Source organism: Maniola jurtina, chromosome 7 (genome assembly GCF_905333055.1).
Source record: "Maniola jurtina chromosome 7, ilManJurt1.1, whole genome shotgun sequence".
NCBI classification, from domain to species: Eukaryota; Metazoa; Arthropoda; class Insecta; order Lepidoptera; family Nymphalidae; genus Maniola; species Maniola jurtina.
In genome coordinates, this window is record NC_060035.1 from 11,231,591 (window position 1) to 11,253,992 (window position 22,402).

The 22,402-nt window shown below is 35.2% G+C and overlaps 1 protein-coding gene and 1 long non-coding RNA gene across 16 annotated transcripts in view; one reads left to right on the forward strand and one right to left on the reverse strand.

The window, feature by feature from the left end:
* The window catches only part of LOC123866919 (cAMP-specific 3',5'-cyclic phosphodiesterase), a 600,070-nt gene that overhangs the window by 474,063 nt on the left and 103,605 nt on the right, over positions 1 to 22,402 (forward strand). Inside the window, exon 1 of one of the 15 annotated variants that reach the window (XM_045908713.1) lies at positions 154 to 1,211. The exons of the other annotated variants lie outside the window; for them this stretch is intronic. Within the exon in view, the coding sequence (XP_045764669.1) occupies positions 994 to 1,211 (218 nt within the window). The 5' untranslated portion in view covers positions 154 to 993. Of the gene's footprint in view, positions 1 to 153; positions 1,212 to 22,402 lie in introns of those variants that run through there. 15 annotated transcript variants of the gene reach the window in all.
* On the reverse strand, positions 5,255 to 22,385 carry LOC123866926. Its single transcript, XR_006796281.1, has 3 exons — positions 22,374 to 22,385; positions 17,036 to 17,038; positions 5,255 to 5,396 (listed from the first exon to the last, which is right to left on the reverse strand). It is a non-coding gene; the product is annotated as an uncharacterized LOC123866926 (long non-coding RNA).

The following is a 22,402-nucleotide window of genomic DNA, read 5'->3' on the forward strand; positions in this document are numbered from 1 at the left end:
ATTGATTATACCGGCGCCCACCGCCGGCAGTTTTCATTAGCGCCAAATTTATCCTCGGGCGAAGTCGCGTACAGTCGGCGGTGGCCGGGCGAGCGAGTGGGAAGCTCCGGCCTCCGCAGCCGCTGCGCCGAGCCCGACACGGCTCCATTGACAGTCCGCGCGGCGCGCCGGCGGCACGTTGCTCTATGCCCCGTCACGCTTCTACGATCCCGCCGTGATAAAACCCCCCATCACACACTTCGGAAACCCCGACTAAAATGTGACTTTTCACTACCCATGTCCCATCTTTTTACCAAACAACGCTCCTCGTGCCGATACTAAGACCTCAAGTGATCCTTTGCAGTACCTACGCATAGTACCTACATTTTATTTTCAAAAAAAACGTGCTTATCGTAGAGTACTGGGTGTGTGCATGAAGCTCGCGGTTGAACAGCACCGAGGTCATTCACTGGTTTGACAGGTCCGCTCCGGATTACTATTCAGTCTGACTAGATACCTTCTTCGAATCGCAACAAAGTGTCTAAAGATGAATGAAAACGACGGCCTAACCTTATCTGTGGACCTTGACAATACACAGTAGCGCATTGTTTTATTGATTACGTTATTGTGATGTTTACCAAAGTTCGCGAGTTATAAAACACCAGTCAAGTTGTTTCCGATAAGAACGCACGAGTGAGATAATACTCAATAAAAAATTATTATATCTACTACAGTTGTCATACTGATATGATTGTGTGAATGCGAATACCAATTTATTGTTGTGTCTGACATTCAGATTGGTATTTTAGTGACGGAGAGAGCCTCGCGAAATCAAGCGATATCGATAGTCCTAGAAAATAACGCGCGAAGTGTGAACTGTGGCGAATGTTAAATATCTTAAATGGCGTAGTAGTAGCGGATATCTCGTAATAGTGCGTGCGGATTAAGTAGGCCAGTTGATGCCAACAATGGCCTATTGTGTCAGATAGATTCGTATAGAAGCGGGCGATCGAAATGCATCGTTCGGGATCTCAATCGGAAGGGCTAGGAGCCGGCGGAGGGCCATCATACATCACAAAGAGTTCTGCATCAGAGCACAGTATGGCGACCGGGGTGACGGCCTCCAGCAGTGGGGGCACGCTGCCCCGCACGCTCAGCACCAGTGTGCTGAGAATCAAAAACAGATCCACGTTCTGGGACAAATTCTGGGATGAGCGCAATAGGCGTGATGCGTGAGTAGTTGTGATTCCCATTCAAATTAGTAATAAACCTATGTTATATGCACCTATTTTAAAATTGAAATTTGAAAATCTATCTTTAAGTCGTAGATGTGAACAAGCTCTTCAATCATCTTTGGTTGATCTAGGTTATAATCTACGAGCAGCTTGGAGCGTTGACTCTACCGAAAAGAAACCACAAACATCTGTAGTCAAGCTTTTTAATGGCATGTTATTGGCATGGCAATTATGTTAAGTATTTATTTTCTGCACAGCTGGAACTCGAACTCGCACTAATCACTTCTACACAGCACGTCTACCATAATCATTCGCATGCTCATCTACACTATAATTAACAATTTCTTCGTTATGATTTTAATACCTGACTTGACAATCTTCAGGTTTACAATAATTTTTTTATTAATCTATAGTTTCGAGTTTAAGTTTCAACGAGATGTGGGTGACATCTCCTTCAATATTCTTAAATAAAGGAAATGTACCGAGTTGCCAACAATGGCACTTAAATCAAACGTAATTAACTACTTACTACAATGACGTCCATTCCGAGTGTTTTATTCACTTTGTCATTTTTAAGAACATCATCATTATCGTTGTTACCTGCAAAAACTACAAAGAAACATGGAGCTATATGACTTCTCTTTGAAATCAAAATCTTGATTAGTCTCCAATCTTTCCGCTTTGACTTCTTTACATCAAAACGTAGATACCAGAAATAGTAACCTTAACAATGCGATTGCGTGACTCGACATAATCGTTCACCAATCTTGACTTTCCCCCCATGTATGGTAGGTAAACAACTGGGCTAAATCACGAAACGATAGAAAACATCGTTCTCTAGGGATCCTGGCCGTCTTTGTAGATCGAAATAATACGTCGAACAAGAGTGTGGACTGAGCCGACTAGACTGGTAGGCATTTATTCTATTTTACGTTCGCCTGAAACTCCGCAGTTTCATTCATGTAAGATATACATTCTTAAGTTACTATTATGTATCAACATAAAATCTTTAACATAAGTAGCACATGTTTAACAAAATAAGTACCTATTAATTTTCTTATACTCCCATGGTAAGAACTTCGATGTACAACTTTGGAATCATCAAATATTGAATTGATTGAATTCCTTTGCTGACGAGTAGCTGACGAAGGTTTTCCAGGTACCTAAACGATTAAATACATTAGTAATTTACATTATTAATATGTAAGAGCAGATTTCACAGAATATGTCAAAAATCAAAAGTATTTTTGGATGAATGAAAAAAATTGTCCTCTAAATTGGGTAAGACAAAGTTTAGCGCTTTAAAAATTATTTTCCTAAATATATGAGAAGTTGTCGACCTGTACAATGCAAGTAGAGAGTATTTCATTTGTTATCAAACAACACAAATAAACGCAATTAAACAAATAGGTACAAAATTAATATTATTGAACAAGTTTCATACAATTAGCATTAGCATTTTTGAGATAATTTTTCCTTAGCCAATAGCTGTACAGGCGTACCTAGAAGAATTATTTATTACAGTAAAAGATAACAACTTCCAAGTTGATGTCACGTATTTTGCCACTGGAACCAATCATAGTGGCGTTTTACTATTACAAGTCCTAGGGACGAGAATGTAAATCAAGTCAATTAAAACAAGACTGAAGAGAAAACAATGCGAAATAATGATGATTTTATGTAGCAGCAGCAAAACGTTTCTCACGATTAACATACAAATACAACTTACAAGTATACCTATCAACTAAAAAATAAATGATAAATATAAATAAAAAATAAATAAAAAATGTGATTGTTGAGGTAACATTTAGGGTTCATATTCACAATTTATTTGTTTAAATTACGACCGCGATTTCATCCACGTTCATCCAAACCTTTTTAAATCCCGTAGAAACTCTTTGATTTCCCAGGATAAAAATAGCCTATGCCCGTCTCCAGAATGCAAACTAGGCAAACCATGTAGGTACGTATGAGACGGTAAAGGTAACGGACAGACAGATAGACAGACAGTTTCTATAATACGAGTGTGGATATTATTAGTAACATAACGGTACTACACGTTTATTGAGATAGCTCTTAATTATTTATACGATTATCTAAATGACTTCAAAGTAATTTAGATTATTGTAACTGCGTCATTCTGAGTTACTCAATTTGTACCATTGTGCAATTTTGTCCCCTGTGTGTTGTTTTATGACTACGCTTCGGAGCCCGCTCCGCCAGATCTAGGCAAGGTCATGGTTAATACAAAGTTTTACTTTATTTCAAAGTATGTTTTATGTTTTGTCAGTTAATACTAAGTACTTATTGTTAAGACGTACGACATAATTCAAACCAATGGCTATTAAACGAACGGTAAAAAGATAGAAACTCGGTGTTCATTCAATTAAAATGATCGCGACGTATTTAAACTCCAAGGACACGTACGAAACTAATTGCTTCCTCGTTTCTAATTCGAACTGCTAGGATATAAAACGCCCCGGCTTCAGTTTTCCCCCCTACTTTTTTATAGGTACCTTTTATCAAATGAAGAGTGAATAAGCATCTGCTAGGCAATGGTATTGTAGTGCTAAGGTGGAGTATCTTAGCACACCTTTCACTGTAAGCAGGTTTGATAGCAGTCAAGCGTTAGTCAATAAATAAATAAAGATTATGGTACTTATACCCAATTGTCATAGACTTATTATATTACAATTGTACATTACAATAGATATCATGGATTTACTGCCATTAGACGCAACAAAAAATAGACAATACTGTCGGATTTATTATACATAATATATATAATATACATGAGTATAACAATGTTGTGCTAAACATGAAAAGCGGGAATAATAGAAATCCCGAATTCCTTTACATTCACGAATTCAATTAATTGAAAGCTGAAAGCCGTTCTTTTAAGGACACGGTAGACGCAAAAAATCCGAAAGCAAAAGACATTTGACTCAAAAGTATAACTCAATATTGATTGATGTTAAAGTAGATACTTCAAGGGAAATTTATTGAAAAAAAATGTAAGTAGACATTAAATAAGATTCACTCTCCAGAGAGCTCCTAAGGTATCCCTTAGAACTTACTGACGTTAAAATAATAAATGAAATCAGTACTTTTTTATTTAAATGATGAGTAGTAGGTATTTATTTTCTCACCTGTACACCCCAGTCCATAACATATAATTCTAACAAAGAAAAAATCGTTTAATTAACATGAAAAAAACCTAGTTGAGATAATTGTGTGGGAATTTGTGATTCCCAGGACTTCGTCTGTGTTGGTGTTGGCTGGTGGACGTGCTCTGCCTTTTCGGAGTGTTTTTTTTTTTGTTGAAACTGACTGGAAAGCGCTCTAAGGGGGTGCCGTGCGTATGTCGGCGAGCGCCGGCACAGACGGGGTCCATACTTGTATAGTTTAACTAACTTGTTACAAATAACTACAAACTTGACGTTGGCTAATCTTTGTAAAGCCAGACGAGAGAGAAAAAAAAAGTGATTCCCAAAAAAGTCCCCGCGCTTTCTCAGCATAAATTGTGCATTGAATTCGTAATACTAATTGTTTTTTGAATCCCAATAAAAATTAGAGAAATACGAGAAAAATTAAAAACATAATAAAGTTGAGTCAACAAGCTAGGAAATGGACAGATGACATCAACAAGGCTGCAGGGCCATTGTTGACAAAAATAGCTAGCGACTGACATAAATGAGTTTTTCACTGGAGTGTGCTTTCGACGCGAGAAATGCCAATTCTTTTAGGTTTTAAATGTTCTTTCTACTAGGGTATGGATGTTTTGCTATACAAACAGGAAATTATATAAACTTCTGCATATTATAATCTATACTTATAATAATCTTACATATATAAAAATAAATCCCTATTTCCCTTGGTCACGCCATGACTTGAGAACGAGTGGATCAAATTGAATAATTCTTTTTTTTGTTGTATTTGCAATTGTTAGGATAAGTTTTATATGAATTCAATTAAAACTAACTTTGCATACTCTACTAAAGTCAAATTCGTGTGTTGATACTACATCAAATTAAAAAAAATGCAAATCTATATAAAAGGAAATAGTGACTGACTGACTGATCTGTCAACTCACAGCTCAAACTACTGGATGGATTGGGCTGAATTGGCATGCAGATAGCTATTATGACTTGGACAACCGCTATGAAAGGATTATTTAGAATTCTGGTTGAATTGTCAAAAAGGTTGGTGCAGTCGGTTTAAAAATCTTAAAGAAATCGGTGCACATAGTTATATTCCTATAAAATAAAACATACGCATGGGATTGAGAAACTCATCCTTAATCGGAAGTCGGTAAGTAATCAACTCAATTGACAGAACTTGGAGGAAGTTGTGTGATCTTTGGTACACAAATACAGTGGAAGTAAGGCAATCTCGGTTCAAAAGCAAATAGACTAAAATTAGCTCTCACGAACCCTCGCATCTCGTGATCCTTTGTTGCTGTTAGTTTTAACTAGCTATCAGCAACACAACGTCGCCACAATCAAGTAAGTAATTGGATCGTTTAAATACAACTCAAACTTGAAGTCTGTTTTAATAATTCTATGTAAGAAGCAGAATTGCAGGATAGCGTACTCCCACATGTTAGACCTATTTTATCACGAAGGTGCAAGTTTCAGTAGACTTGGGCGTTCTACTGTTTATTCAGAGAATAAGCAATTAGTAGATATTACTTGATGGACCTGATTAAAGTTATCTGATTAATAAAATTCTAACATTGATACTGACGGACATTGTACAGCTTCTAAAATCTAGCTCCTTAGGAAATAAATTGGTATTAGACCTCTTGAATGATCGTTCATCCCATATGCTGCAATTTGTGAACACCACCTGAGTGTCTGGTAGACTTCGACCACTCGTTATACCAGGTTATTCTTTTCTGGTACAGGAAAATTATTATGCAAGTCCTTTAGACAGCGTCGCCCCAAACTTTGATATTTGGTTATTATAGCGGATAAACAGATTCCATAACAGCCGACAACGCACTGTCGGTTCATATTGTAGTGCAGCATTTGAAATGTTCATGGGCCACGGAATTCATATCAGCTGGTCTGAACCATTTATGTAAAAAACAATATACTACAAGAATACAGCAGCAAATTGTATACTGTGTATTAAGTTACGCTAACTAACATCGTTCTTTGTCTACACTGGCAGCAGTAACTTGATTCAACTAATTCTCTTAAAGCATGTACTTAGAAATTCCTGCAACTCATAAAGCCAACTGCGCGTAAAGTTCCTCTATAATATATCTTACTACTAGCTGACCCATCCCGCTTCGCTCGCATGGTATTTCTGGAAATTCTTCCTTTATGGGAGTTGTTATAGCAATGTTGACCAAAATCTGTAAATCTGTTATAGCTACTATCACTCACATGTATAAGTAATCGTTAAACCTGAGAGTCGAAATCACATTCTTAGTTGATTCTTCTGAGGAAGGGTATGGAAGCCCACTGGCATTTGTTCAAAGAAGACCCCTACCATTATTTGATTAATGGCTAGGGGTCAAGACCCTGATATATAAAATATTTATGAGGGTATATAATATATTTCTATGCATATATTAAGTGGTATGCGAGAGATTTTCTGGAGTACCGTCCTCCATCTTCTATAATATTTATACAGATCTTCACTAAGGGCCTGCGTATACTTGGGGTTGTAATTATTGTCCGCGGAAGACAAAAGTGCATCATGTTTTACTACGGTGTTTCGCTCTACTACCAGTCAATCGTATGGGTTATGCGATGAGCTGCGTTAGTTCTTATAGTTCTTAGTGATCTATTTTTGTCCTCCGTGGACAACAATCTATCGTCTGCACAGACCGTTTATTTAAAGACCGGCCCTTGTAAAATTATTGAAAAAATTTAGTGTTAAAAGTTTAAACTAACGTGAAAGATTTCCATTATAAATATATTGTATATATGTATAATATGAGGATCCAGCTTTACTCACGTGTTTAGTCGACGTAAGCCCAACTTAACGCGTGAGTAAAGCCGGATCCTTATACACTTATAATGATCGTAATCACAGGTCGTAATCTTCTAGGGAATAAAATTAGTACGATATTTTGGCAGTTTTGTATTGTAAATAGATTGGAAATCAGTGTCACAAAGTGAAATTTAAGTTTATATGGCGGTTAAAACATCAGCTTTCTTATCTACTCGCTTTAAAATTTCCATTGTTATTTTAGACATACCATAAATTATTATTTATCTACCCACTAAAGTACTTAATTTGTGAAAACTTGATTGTTTTCTATTTTATTTTATTTTGTTCTCCAAGATTTATTTGTGTAATCCTCTTATGTAGGCGTGGCCACTCGTGGCTCGTTTTGTACTTACTAATTAATTTCTTTCATGATGGGTTTTTCATTTTCCAATTACCTCCTACGTAGCAAACGTAGGTTTATGTAAAACAAGTGTACTTATTGCAGATACAGCTTAACTTTATATAAACTAGTTGATGCGCACGACTTCCTCTCTTATATTCATTTCTTCATATGTTATAGATTCGATGTCGGATATCGGATGTTATAGAGAGAAATATAGTATAGGTTGAAACAGCCGCCATGTTTTGAAGCACATTCGTAGACGTCAAAAGGTCTTCCAATTTTGCGCCAATATCGCTGCAGCTGGGCTGCTATACGCAAACACACAAGCTCACAAATGTGCCTTCACTTTTAAAATATAATAATCGCATGGGCTTTGTCTATCTGGAGTTTTATAATATCTTTGAACCTACATTAAAAATCTCAAGTTTTTATTCTGTGTTTTGAAACAAAAAAAGAATTATTCAATTTGATCCACTCGTTAGATGGAGTTTAGTATGGAAAGATTGATTGATAAGGATTCACGAAGTAACTTTGTCCAATGTCTTTGTTCAGTATCCAATAACCTGATTCAAGTAAACTAGTTAGTCCGACAAGTTTCTGAACAAAGCTAGTTTCTGTTATCATATTATTACGTTAAGCATTTCCCGCTGGATGTCTGCGTGGGATAAAGTGAAAACACGTGCAATGCGGGCAGGGCCTATCACTACCCATATTTTAAATCACTGCCTATTATATAAATGCGAAAGTGTGTTTTTTCATCTCATCAATCACAATAGAGCAACGGATCAACGTGATTTTTGCATTGGTATAGCCAAAAACCTGGAGAGTGACATAGGCTACTTTTTATATTGTAAAATCAAAGAGTTCCCACGGAATTTTCATAAATATAAACGCAAAGTCGCGGGCATTGCTAGCCTTTCTATAAATAAACGATTACAATGAATGAGTCTCGTGAGGAATAGCAGATATGCTGATAAAGTTTATTTGCTTGTTCAACTATAAAATTTAATTGGCATCAGTGTAAAACTGCTGCACTTCTATTAAATTTTAGTACGATCTCGAATTTTTCATGGGCAACATCTCGTAAAGTTTTACGGAGCCAATATAAATAAACTAGTATTTTAAACTACGTCTGCATGAAATTTCTGACGCACTGTAATTCTACTACGTCACGGTTTTTAAGACGAGTAGGTATAAAACGAGTACGTAAATATTCGGTTTGGGCTTTGTTTGGGGTCTATCGAATAGTTTTCAGTGCAAAGTTTCTCGTCCCCTATTTCATCCCGTCGGGAATTTGAAATTCAAGAATTTCACTTAGTAAGTCCCTACGTTATAGATGGAAGCCAATTCCGACGTTGGAAGCTGACCATTCATGTATTAAGTTTCAGTCGGAGCACATATTAGGTACGTCTCTAAAAATTTATAGAAATCTAAAGAAGAGTCCAAATATTCTCTTCAATTTATTTACGTCGTCTCTGTTATGTCCAGTGGCATGGCAGGCTATTAAAGTTACGTTACGGTATATATAACATAGGATGGGGCGTTAGGAATCCCGTGGGAACTCTTTGATTTTCCGGGATAAAAAGTAGCCTATGTCCATCCCCGGGATACAAGCTAACTCTATACTGAATTTCGTCAGAATCGGTTAAACTGTTGGGCCGTGAAAAGGTAGCAGACAGACACACTTTCGCATTTATAATATTAGTATGGATGGATAGTAGGTATGGATATGTAACAATTATTGCTGTGTACCAAGCTAGTGCTTAAAAGTAAATACGACAATTTATTATTAGACTAACGCGTGGGTGTATTTATAACGTACGACCTTTCGGAATTCATCCACCCTTAAACTGTTTTATTGACATTTCAATTATGAGTTAAGTAGGTATTGATGGTATTTTTAACCCCCGACCCAAAAAGAGGGGTGTTATAAGTTTGACGTGTGTATCTGTGTATCTGTGTGTCTGTGTATCTGTGTATCTGTGTATCTGTCTGTGGCATCGTAGCGCCTAAACGAATGAACCGATTTTAATTTAGTTTTTTTTGTTTGAAAGGTGGCTTGATCGAGAGTGTTCTTAGCTATAATCTAAAAAAATTGGTTCAGCCGTTTAAGAGTTATCAGCTCTTTTCTAGTTTTCTTGTATAAAAGAAGGTTAGATAACCGTTAGGTTCATAATATTATGTCAATAGACAAATGTCAAGCTGTCAAGATGGACGTTGCCTAAATACATAATTATTTATTTGAAAATGATGTTTTGGAAAACTCAAATACTTTGGATCGTCGGGGGTGTTATAAATTTTTAATTTACACTTGTAAATTGTATAATCAAACCGAGAGGTTTCGTGGAAGTTGGGAAACACGACAGAAGCAAAGCTTTATTTTGCTCTCTCCGTTCATATTCAGTGAACGCTTTCGGTCGTTTCACTTTTTGTCATTCAAGCAAACAAGGCCTTTAGGAGTAATTCATTAGAATAGAATATATTAAGATATTTTTAATCAAACAAAACTTTTACAAATAGCTTTTGAATCGTCAAAATAATTTACCACTGTTCGGGATGCCGTTCCTCCAGAGGCGGTTCCTCTTCTCAAGTATTCAATTTACAATAATACTATACCATATTGTACAAGCAATTGCAGCCCCGCGTCTAACGTAAAACACCATTTTATAGGACCTATCAGTTAACAATAAATCAAATATCAGATGCCGTAGTGTGTTTTGGTAATGTAGGTACCCAAACTAAATCGTTGGATTTTCTGAACGTAAACACGAAAGCGCCGGCTGTAAAGTTAATATATTTACCTCGCACGCTGTAGTGAATGAGCCGTTATGTTTAAAGCTACCGCTTCCGTCCTATGTGAACGGACGATATCAGGCGAGTCGCAGGAAGCTGCTGGATTCAGGCGACGCAAGACCATGGCGTGTGGATGTCCCTACAAGATACCTGTACCTGTTCCAGCAGGGCAGTGAACGTCTATCGGTTGATGATGATGATGCTGATATAGTCACCGAGCGACGCCACGGGCGTTCAATAGTCTCATTATCAACAATTACGAACAATTTTTCCCTCTTACTAAATGAACGATTTCCCCTCTTTCTAAATGAAAATTTTTTCCCCCGCTCTAAGTGAACAGCAAAATGTGTTTAGTGCCACAGCATAATTTGTTAGAAGGATTTAATTAAATTGAAAGCTTTGAAGCAACAGTTTGTAGCTTGAATTTCTGAAAGTTTTTAGTCAGCAAACATGAATTGCAACGATTTAAAAAAAAAAAAACAGGAAATACTCAACTCAACTCAAGAGCACGTTTGTTCATATTATTTATTTTTCAACGATGTTTACACTCAACTTTATACTCGAACAATTTTAATTTGATAGAGTGTACCATCCCAGTCTCGTGCAAGTCTATTACTCGCGTTCAGTGCACTAGTTTAGTAAACTGAGGACTTTTCAACAAGTTATCTGTAAACTACCTGACCAATAACTAAAGCCACCAATCTTGCTTTTTAGTATATCAGTGGATGAAGCTCCATAGGCAGAATGTCTCAATCGAGAGAAGTCATCATCGTCATCGTCTTAAGTGATGATTTAAGAAGAGTAGATAATTATTGAAACTAGCAATGTATAAGTTTTGTTTTTTAAAGTTGTAACAAAGTCCTTCATTCATAATTATATAAAAACTACTATGGCCAGCAGTTAATCTGAATTCTAATACAAAGTGCCAACTTTAACTATTATCATAAAACTTATTACCAACTGCAACTCGTTTCAACGTCTAGGGAAATGAGTGGGACCTTCAAACTTTCACTCTACATTTATATTACTGATGGATTGCAAGGATAGATCTGATACGGATTTCCCTTGCGGCCCATTAATACCTTCCGCGGTATATTTTATTGTATCTAAAAATGGTTTTATTCGCTTTTTATTAGATCAAATTGAAATAAGTCCCTTAAGAGGATTTTGTTCGTAGCGCGCTCCAAAGAAACGTAGTTTTGTTCTCATTTGAATATTAACTAATCAAACTCAATGAAGTTCTGTAGACATATTTTAGAAATTAATATCTATATGTTTGATTCACAAGATTTTTGTAAAAATATTTTGATTTTTTAAAGTTAGACGGGCTCAAATCTCTAAATCTAAAAGGTTAATATTCAAATAAGAACGAAATTACGTGTATATGGAAAGCGTTAAAGAGCGCGCTAAGGAAACTTCTCTTAAATCTTTTTAAGAGCTCAAACACGCGAGCGATGAAGGTCGAGAGCTTGGCTCAAAGAATACGTACGTGATCCAATCAGAATTGAATAGACCCGTAGATGAAACAGAGCATACGATATATTAGTTTAACGAGTCGTAAAGTTGATGTAGAAAAGCCAAGGCACATAACTCGGGCTGCTGATATACTTTGGGGTTTCAAGATGCTGGAATGAGGACTAGAAAGCGCTGTGATGTAGACTGCACTTTAGGTAGACTAGCAACATAAAACTGAAAGAACTGCTAACCACAAAAGGCATAAAACTGTGAAGTGTGAAAATAACTTCAAGAGCAGCAATAGATATCCACCTATTGAGACGATACCATTGGATATTGAGTTTAATGAATATAGGTAATAACGAGGGAAGTTGCAACATTGTATATCAAATGATTGCTATAAATAAGCAACGATGATTGAAGCTTGTACCCGTATACAACGCACCTCTTAACCTCTCTAATAAATTATAGTTACTCGGACCATCCGACTGATCTAAATACATTAGACGAGTAACTACTTCCCGCTGAGTGCAGATTATTCCATTGAAACAAAAATTAATATTCTGAGATGGGGATCACTGTTATCCTCAAAATACTCGTAAAATATTCGTGGTATTCGTCAAAGATTTGTAGTGAGTACCTATATTAGGTAGGTATTCGTAGTAGGAAAGGTCAGATGTGAATTTTTCCTTGCAAACCTTGATCGACTTTTCATAATACCTGGACCTACATATATTAAAAATAAGCAATGCTATGTATATAAGCAAAAATAGTCTCATCATCATTATTACCAGCATTATCCTCCGGTGTAACTTTCAATTTGAAGTTCGTCAGTAGTTATGAGAAAAGTCTTTGATCTTGTGTCTTCTTGTAATAATGAAACATATATTTGGTGTAGAAGTTAATAATTTAGTATCATCGATTTAACGGGGCTCTCTCCGTCACTCGTTTCATACAATCGTAGTTCCAATTTCATTTGAATATTAAGCAACCAAAGTCCATGAAATTTTGCAGACATATTCTAGAAACTAATATCTGTGTCTGTGGTGTTCTAGATTTTTCTAAAAATATGTAGTTTTAAAATTACAGGGGCTCAAAGATTTGTATGTAAATTTTTAAGACCGCGTAACTTTGAAACCGAATATTTTAACAGAAATCTGGAAAACCACAGACATAGATATTAGTTTCTAGAATATGTCTGCAAAATTTCATGGACTTTGGTTGCTTAATATTCAAATGAAATTGGAACTACGTTTGTATGAAACGAGTGACGGAGAGAGCCCTCTTAACTGAAGTGGTCTAGTCATTATATTTTGGTTTCGCATTATCAGGAATATCACATGTCAACCAAAGCGCGCCTTTCATAAAGCTGAACAGTACTAGAATAGAATCAATGGTGTTGTTTGTAACTAGAATCAATCTCTCCGAAGCACCCCGATAATCGAGATGTTAATATAGATCGATTGTCACTTGATTTTATAACTCGTTTGATTTCATGAATCAGTTACCAAACATAAACTCAAAGATAATCAAAAAGTAAGCATAAGGATGAGATGCTCATTATTATACAGATCAACGACAGATCAAATCAAATATGATTTGTTCAATTGAGTTAAAGTTAATCATCAAAATGATTCTATATGAGATTATAGATCTCAAATTCTTTATTTGGCTGAATTTTAATAAAACAAAAATGTATGCTGCCAAATGCTATCTCTGTTTTTGGTTTTACTAAATCTACCTATTCGCAATAATTTTATTCATCTACAAAAGTTTGATCAAATTGAGATATTTCCTCTTGCTAAAAACCACGGTAAATACATTAACAAAAGAAAAATCATGTTCATTTTCAACTAACTTTTGTTTCATTGCATCCTTTCAAGCTCTACTTTGAGAGAGCAAATTAAGTTTTCAAGCAAGCAAGAATGCCTGCAATGCCGTTTTATTCTCTTCCAGCAGAGAGCCACGCAATTAAAAAGGGAAACGAGGCTTTTAGCTACTCCATGTGTTTTCATATATGTTGTTTTTAACCCCCGACCCAAAAAGAGGGGTGTTATAAGTTTGACGTGTGTATCTGTGTGTCTGTGTATCTGTGTATCTGTGTATCTGTCTGTGGCATCGTAGCGCCTAAACGAATGAACCGATTTTAATTTAGTTTTTTTTTGTTTGAAAGGTGGCTTGATCGAGAGTGTTCTTAGCTATAATCTAAAAAATTGGTTCAGCCGTTTAAGAGTTATCAGCTCTTTTCTAGTTTTCTTGTAGAAAAGAAGGTTAGATAACCGTTAGGTTCATAATATTATGTCAATAGACAAATGTCAAGCTGTCAAGATGGACGTTGCCTACATACATAATTATTTATTTGAAAATGATGTTTTGGAAAACTCAAATACTTTGGATCGTCGGGGGTGTTATAAATTTTTAATTTACACTTGTATATTAAACTAGCTGGTGTCAGGCATGTGTTTCAATAATAATCCTTTGTTTGAACGACACACGCGCCACCTATGACACGTTGAAGTGTCAGTCACGCAAGTGCCTATAATAACTGTACAAAGTTTCAACACATTATGCGCGAACGCCCAGGTAGATACCTAACCAACAGACAATCAAATATAAATTTTTAGGGTTCCGTACCTTAAAAGGAAAAGGAACCCTGATAATACTTCGCTGTCTATCTGCGTCTGTCTGTAATGTCTGTCAATTCGGGAAATCAAAATCTATAGAGTACTTCCCGTTGACCCAGAATCATGAAAAGCAGGTAGGAATATCTTATAGCACAACTACTCGTACCTAAGGGAAAAAAGTCGAAAACCGTGAACTTATGGTTCCATCAAAAAAAAATATTAAGATTTGTGTTCCCGAAATAATTAGTTTACTAAATCACATCAAGATGGCACTGTCCGTCATTACCTTGCAATTTTTTATTATATTGGTTTGAGATTTCTTATAAGATGGTGCGGAACCCATCGTGTGTGAGTCCGACTCGCACTTGCCCGGTTTTTATGTAGGGAGATTACGAGCTAAGTTTGCACGGTGGGTGTGCATTGTGAAGAAAGAGCTTGTTTTGTATTGTTCGCTTAAATTAGGGCCCAAGGATTGAAGTGAAGGAAATAAATTCCTTAAAAACAAGCAACGTATTTGCAGTTTATCTGTTACTAGCTGATGCCCGCGACTTCGTTCGCGTGAATGTAGATTTTTTTGAAATCCCGTGGGAATTCTTTGATTTTCCGGGATAAAAAGTAGCCTATGTGCTAATCCAGGGTATAATCTATCTCCATTCTTTTCAGCCCAATCCATTCAGTAGTTTTTGCGTGAAGGAGTAACAAACATATACACACACACACATTCACACAAACTTTCGCTTTTATAATATTAGTGTGACTGCAAATGTTCATAGACGGAATTTCACTAAATATCAGTTGGCCCACGTGCTCATTTGCTCGCTATTCATTCTTATTATATCACCCTATGTTAATCTTTCATTCAAGGCAAATTCACTGCGTTAAATAGTTTCCTATCTTCGTTTTGGTATTATATACGGTATATTTTTAAATGAGTTTATTAAAAACTGTCCAAAGGCTCTTTATGCTAACATCTTTTCGAACCAACAAAATTTAGAAAGGCCACATTTTAGAATATAAAGTCGCTTTTCATTATTGGTTTTCGCATCAGCGCTGTGTTTCTAACGAAAATTTGATGTTGATCTTCCCGCTTTATTTAAATGGGATCGCCCCCATTTCTACATGCTACATTGATGCTACACCATTTTCAATAAATATAAACATCTACATATAATTATGTGTGCAATAAGCTGTGATAGCCTAGTGGTTAGAACGTCCGCCTCCTAATCGGAGGTCGGGGGTTCGATCCCGGGCACGCACCACTAACTTTTCAGTTATGTGCGTTTTAAGCAATTAAATATCACTTGCTTTAACGGTGAAGGAAAACATCGTGAGGAAACCTGCATGCCTGAGAGTTCTCCATGTTCTCAAAGGTGTGTGAAGTCTGCCAAACCGCATTGGGCCAGCGTGGCAGACTATGGCCTAAACCCTTCTCATTCTGAGGGGAGACCCGTACTCAGTAGTGGGGCGGAAATGAGTTGATCACGATGATGATGATAATTTTTCGCAGATTCTATGATATGATAATATTTTCTTCTGTCAGCTCCCTCAAACCTATTACAGTAAACTAGCTAATTTATTTTAGGTACCTTTTGTTAAGAGAACAAAATCCATATGTGTTCCATAAAATTCATAAAAAAAAGTTCGGTATTCTGAAATGATTCTGAAGAATTAATTGTGGGTATAATCTGTTAGGTATAAGATTTGGAAGTCGTACAAACTACAAACATAAGGAAGTTGAGCTGTTTATACAACTTCTTTAACGCAATAGAAAACTTTATTCAATTTGTTTTAGAGTTCGTCTGTCAGCTCTACATACTAACGTACATTTCAATGACAATAAAACTGCCGATATATATAGATCTACCTATCTTTGTTCGAGGATTCTGAAGTGAATTTTCTTTACAAATAGCAGCAATTTACATTGATTTATCGAAAGGTTTGTGTCTGGTGTTACATTGTATAGTGACACCGCTCGCATTTCACTCTCATATAGGTACCAGTTTATAACATGATGACAATATTTCAGCGGGTGGAAAATGTATCAATCAGTGTCAAATTATATGCGATCCATGAAATCAATACACCAATCGAGATCAAATGAAAGCATGATTGATTTAAGTGCTTCCACATAATATGAGCATTAATTAATTCGATTGAATCATTTATCATCATAATCAGCGCTTTCTATACATATTGGTGTAGTTGATTTTACCTACGAGGTTTTTTTCATGAAACATGATATTTAATCACTTCATTCAGCCTTGACAGTATAGTACAAGTTTCTGATGACAAATACAAACTTCCATACTTACATAGAGTATTTATTCATCCAAGACTTACATACTAATATTATGTTAAATGCAAAAAGCGGATAAACCACTGAACTGATCTAAAAAAAAATCTTAAACAATCAAAGCTAAGTAAGCATAGCCTGGCATCTTGGAGACGGACATAGGACAATTTTTATCTCAGAAAGTTAAAGAGCTCTCAAGGGATTCAAAATAACCAGAATATTTCAATAACATGAAGTATTATTTTTTTGTCAGTGTAACAACACACTTTCAATTGATTTATTATAAATACAATTAGGTAAAATTAACCAACTAAGTACCATACGGCTACAGTATAAGTCTAATAATAAAAATTAAAAAGACTACAGATAGAACTAAATAGCCCTAATTGCTAACAGTATTAAAGAAATTAGGAACTTTGAACCAGGCATTGTTTATGATTTCTATTCAACTAATTTGAGCACTGAAAAAAATAATTTTAATATTCAATACCTAAGTACCTACTAATTTTTATTCTCAGTTGTCAATAACAGATTTTATAATCAAACAGCTAGCTAATTAAGACGAGATGAACTCATTTAGAACCGCCTACACATGAAATAGCTAAGCAGCTTTTGTTCCATAATTAACTTCTTTGTAGAGGTGGGACGACATCGTAATTCATATTGCACTGCCATGGCAAATGCAAAAATCGATAACAGGAGCCTTGAAGCCATAAAGGTGCTCTACTCTTCTTGCCTACCTAAATGAAGATAAAGCATAACTCATATTATTATAATGCGAAAGTGCGTGTTGTTTGTTGTTCTGTCCAGTAATCACACCGCTATGGATGAACGTCATTTTTTGCATGGATATAGTTAAAGAAAGTTGTGAAAAAAATCCCATAAAAATCTTATTTAATTCTTTCACCTACTTGACAAAATAAACGACATATCATAATAGCAATATGCAATAATAATAATAGTTTTACGTTAAGCTTATATTCATGTTGAGTTTAGCCTCCTACTGGGCGAAACCCTGTTTCTTTGAAATAAACTAGCAAAAGCACTTACAGTACTAGTCAGACCGTCTGGCTTTGGTAATATTCCGATGGGGAACAAAAGTATTCTTTATAAATATATATATTCGAGTATATAAGGAGAAACCGACTGACTAGCATATCAAGTTATAGCTTCAAACCAGCACTGGGTTTGGAAACTTGAGTTTTGATATGCAGGTTTTAACTAGAGTAACCGTAGCGTGCTCCCCAGCGCTTGCCATACCAACGTAGTTAGGTTCTCATTTGAATCTTAATTGATCAAACCCAATAAAACGTAGACAAGTTTTAGAAACAAATATCTGTACCTCTGGTTTTCCAGATTTCTGTAAAAATGTGTAAGTAGTTAAATACAAATCTCTCTTATTTGGAATTAGATTTTTTCCGGAATTGATACCAACATAAATAGTACCACGAGACCTCTTACATTTCAATTTATTACAACCGCAACTCTGTAACAAAAAGGACGTCAAAAGTTACTTCAGGGAAAATCTCTAAAGTAAATAGGTATAATATTTGAAGAGAGAACTTGCTATATAAAGCCCGTTTAATTTATTTTACTTACCGTACTGTGTAGGCGTCCTAAGGCGACGTGGAAGTTATAATATTTCGTTCTAAAACGGAAAATATATCCGCTTTTATATGGTATTTTTAAAGCGATAAGTTCATATCAAGCAAAATTATATAAGTTTCTTATTACGTTATAAGACTTTCTTTTATTGTTGAAACTAAGCCAGCAGGGCCCGGCCGTAACGCTAAGCAACGTTGCGGTACCTACCTTACGATCTCTAGTAAATACTGATAAGGAGGAAGTAGGATGATAAAATAAATAAAAAATTTATTGTACTAATATTGTGTAATAAAGAAAATATTTATCTATTAAAAGTATGCTCCTGAAAAAGCTTATAATACAATCGAAGATTATGTAAATGACAAAAAAGCTTGGACTTAACTCGCTCCAGCAATACACGGCGCTGCAATTGCTTGTATACAGTATGGCATGTTATTGTAAATTGAATACTTGAAAAGAGCAACCGCCAGTTTATTGCTGGTTCTTCTCGGTAGGAACGGCATTCCGAACCAGTGGTAGATTATTTTGACAATTCAAAAGTACTTGTAAAAGTTTAATTGAATAAAAATAATTTGAATTGAATTGAATTAAGTTTATTGTACAGATTTAATATGCCTCATAGCGAAGTCCATGCATTCAGGAGGCTATTTCCTCCGGGACGAGCTCAATGGGCGACGCACAAGGGAGGCGCTGTTGCGTGCTTATGAGATCTCGGAGCCTTCCAATATGCGCTGAGGGTGGCCACCGAGGAGGGTTTACATGGCAAAAATCCTACTTAATATTATAACTGCGAAAGTTTGTATGTATGGATGGATGTATTGATGTTTGTTACTCTTTCACGCAAAAACTACTGGACGGATTTGGCTGGGAATGTAGATGGATTATATCCTGGATTACCACATAGGCTACATAAATACTTACGCGTTTTCACTTTCTTGTTGAAGTTTCAACTTATAATAAAAGCTCTGAACAGAACCCTCACGCAAAGTGACAGGCTTCTTATAAAAATAACGCAGGCAAACAATTTACAAAGGCTGTCTTTTACAAGTCAAACTGTATTTCACTTTCCCTTTCATCTTATTTTTATCCCCTTTTCGATTTTCTCTAAAGTTCAATCAAAAAAAAATCATGACAGAGAATAATTTTTTCCTTTATTATAAATATACTTAAATTTAAACAATTTTATCCTTATTTTCTCAGCATGAAGCGGCATATTTCGTATTTCTGATGAAATATTGCCTGGAATAGACAAATGTCGGTTTGTTTGTTTCGACGAAATATCCTCATGATTTCAAACAATGAAAGGAAATCAGATTCGTTCAATATGGAATTCCATATTACGACACGATATCGTCTCAACACTCAAGCCATTCTTATCCATTCATAAATTTTTTCTGAGTTACATTACATGGCTTCTTTCTTTATTTCTTCCTTCTAGGCAGATATCCGCACGACGACGTGTCTGCCTTTGTGCGTGAAATTACGTGGCTCCATATTAAAGAGTCCTTGATTATAGCTGTGTTCGCTTCACTCGCGGTTATTCAAGTAGTTTCTAATGACGAAAGAACAATTAAAATCGGTTCAATAGTTTCAGAGTTTATCGATTACATACAAACAAACCAGCGAATTATTCTAAATCTTCCTGTATTTTTATACCGCCAAGACTTATTTCTATTAATTTAACTTAATTATTTTCCGTTAACAAATGAATCAAGTAAATTAATATGGATACTATGAGTTATTTCGTAGACGTATTATACCTATTATTACCTAGTATTACCTAGTAGTTATTTTAATTGCTTGGCAGTTTAAATTTTGTAATTACGGTAGGTACCTACCGAAGATTATATAACTGCTGTAATAATATAATCCAAGTCAAGCTACCTATCAAATCAATTTGACCTAGTACCAATAATTTTTTTTTAAATTAATTCTTTTGCATTTTTAACTAAAATATATAAATTAACGTTTAATTAACATTTTTAACTAAAATATATAATTAAGTTGACCTAGATGCATAGCCCTGCAGGTTTCCTCGTGATGTTTTACTTCACCGTTAGAGCAGTTACGCACTCATCTGATCCGAATCCGTGAAAAAAGCTTACAAAAAAATTCGGACCGAACTCGGAAATTGCATACGCACTTATCCGATTTCTGATCCAAATCCAAGCTATTCAGTGGACATCTTTGATATATCTACGTCATAATATTATGTCCAATTTGAATTCGAGGCACATCCGAGATATTCTCTCACGGCTAATAATAATAATTGCTTTAAACGCACATAATTAATTATTATTATTAACCCCGAAAGACCGAATCCCCGGCGTCCCCAATAGGAGGAAGACATCTTGACCACTGGACTATTACGGTTCTTATATTTTTAATGGATTTTGTAGGTCAAAATTCATTTAATAATAATTAGATATTATATACTTATTGAATCTCCTTTTATGCACATCACAGAAGAAAAAATGAATGTCAATAGTCAAAATCATTAGTTTAAAAAAAGTCATGATTGAAAATAGTTGTAATCTTTTTGAGCAATGGTTTATCTTTATCAGTTAGTTATTCGAAAACCAACGGTTGCGATTTAGGTTTTTATGTTTATTTTATGGACAAAAATGTTGGACTTTAGTGACAATATTTCGGATTTCGAAACTGAGGTGGCCCAGATAGAATTAAGGTCGGTACCATAATACAATAAATATTATACAAAAATCGTCTTTACAATTTAGCAATAGTAAAAGCAATAATATATATTCGATGGACGACTTTGGGGTGGTAAAACATACGTTACCGACATGCTAAATGCCAATGCGTTTTAATTTGCAAATTATTTAAGTTTACCAACAATAATTTATTTTGAAAATCTAAAAAAACCACTGTCATTTCATAGTTTTCCCCACTTAGTACCAATTTTTTTTTAAATCATGATTTCATTATTTCTTAGTAGGGTACATTCTTGGGTACATCTTGATTTAAGTATAGCCAAATTAAAACTTTCATGGTAGGTATCGCTCCATTGTAACAAATAGGTTTTACTTTAATACATTTCGATGGTATATAAAATATCGCACACATAAAAACAATCTAAAAATACTCTCCAACGGCCTTTCATAAAATAGAACGGGAATATGTTCCAATCCCATCGCCGCCAACTAGCACGTAAAACAAAACTGTCACGTAGACTTTCATAGAAAAACATACGTTTTACTGCGCAGCGTTATCTTGGTACACAGTCATGTAGGTATAAATGTGCTAAAAATACTGTGGGAAGTGGAAAAAATACTCGCTATATTTCCTAAATGTACATACCTACAGATTTCAATTCAAGCTTTCTGAGGTTTGTAATTTTTGAAAATCATTGAAGGGTTGAAGTCCCTAAAATCTGGAAACAGCTGAAAGTCAAATACTAATTTTCATGGATAAAACTTGAACAATGTCAGAATTTAATCAAACTTTCATACCCTATTATTTTAATACCCTTATAGCTTTGAGTTTCCAAAAGTCCTTTCTTAGTGAGTGCCTAGGCACTACGTTATAAAAATTTCTAACCCTAGTACCTACCCACACAACATCCACTCCTTCACGCCAAGTTTTTTATATATACATAATATGTATGTACCTATAGATTTCTGAACGTTTTCATTATGTTTTTGATTCCGAAATATGATTATGTAGGTAGGTACGTAGAGTAAATCAAATAGGTAAATTATATTTTAAAAGTTAACCGCAGTATCAACATTCGTATGAGCTTTGCAATCTCATTTTCATCATTAATAATTTTATTATTTTCCGTATCTTTAAACCCTCGAGGTATATTATATTCCAAGCATATTCCAAGTTGAACATTTTCTTCCCGCATCGATCCACCCAATCCTTTAAGGAGATTTAAAAATAAAATTCTATATCAAGAACCGGTGAAAGCCTTACTTGACATTTATGATGATTTTTAAAATACTTTTGTGAGATTTATACCGTAACTAGCCCGCAATTTTGTCCGTGTGGGCTACACAAATTTCAAATCCTTGTTTTACCCCCTTAGGGGTTGAATTCTCAAAAATCC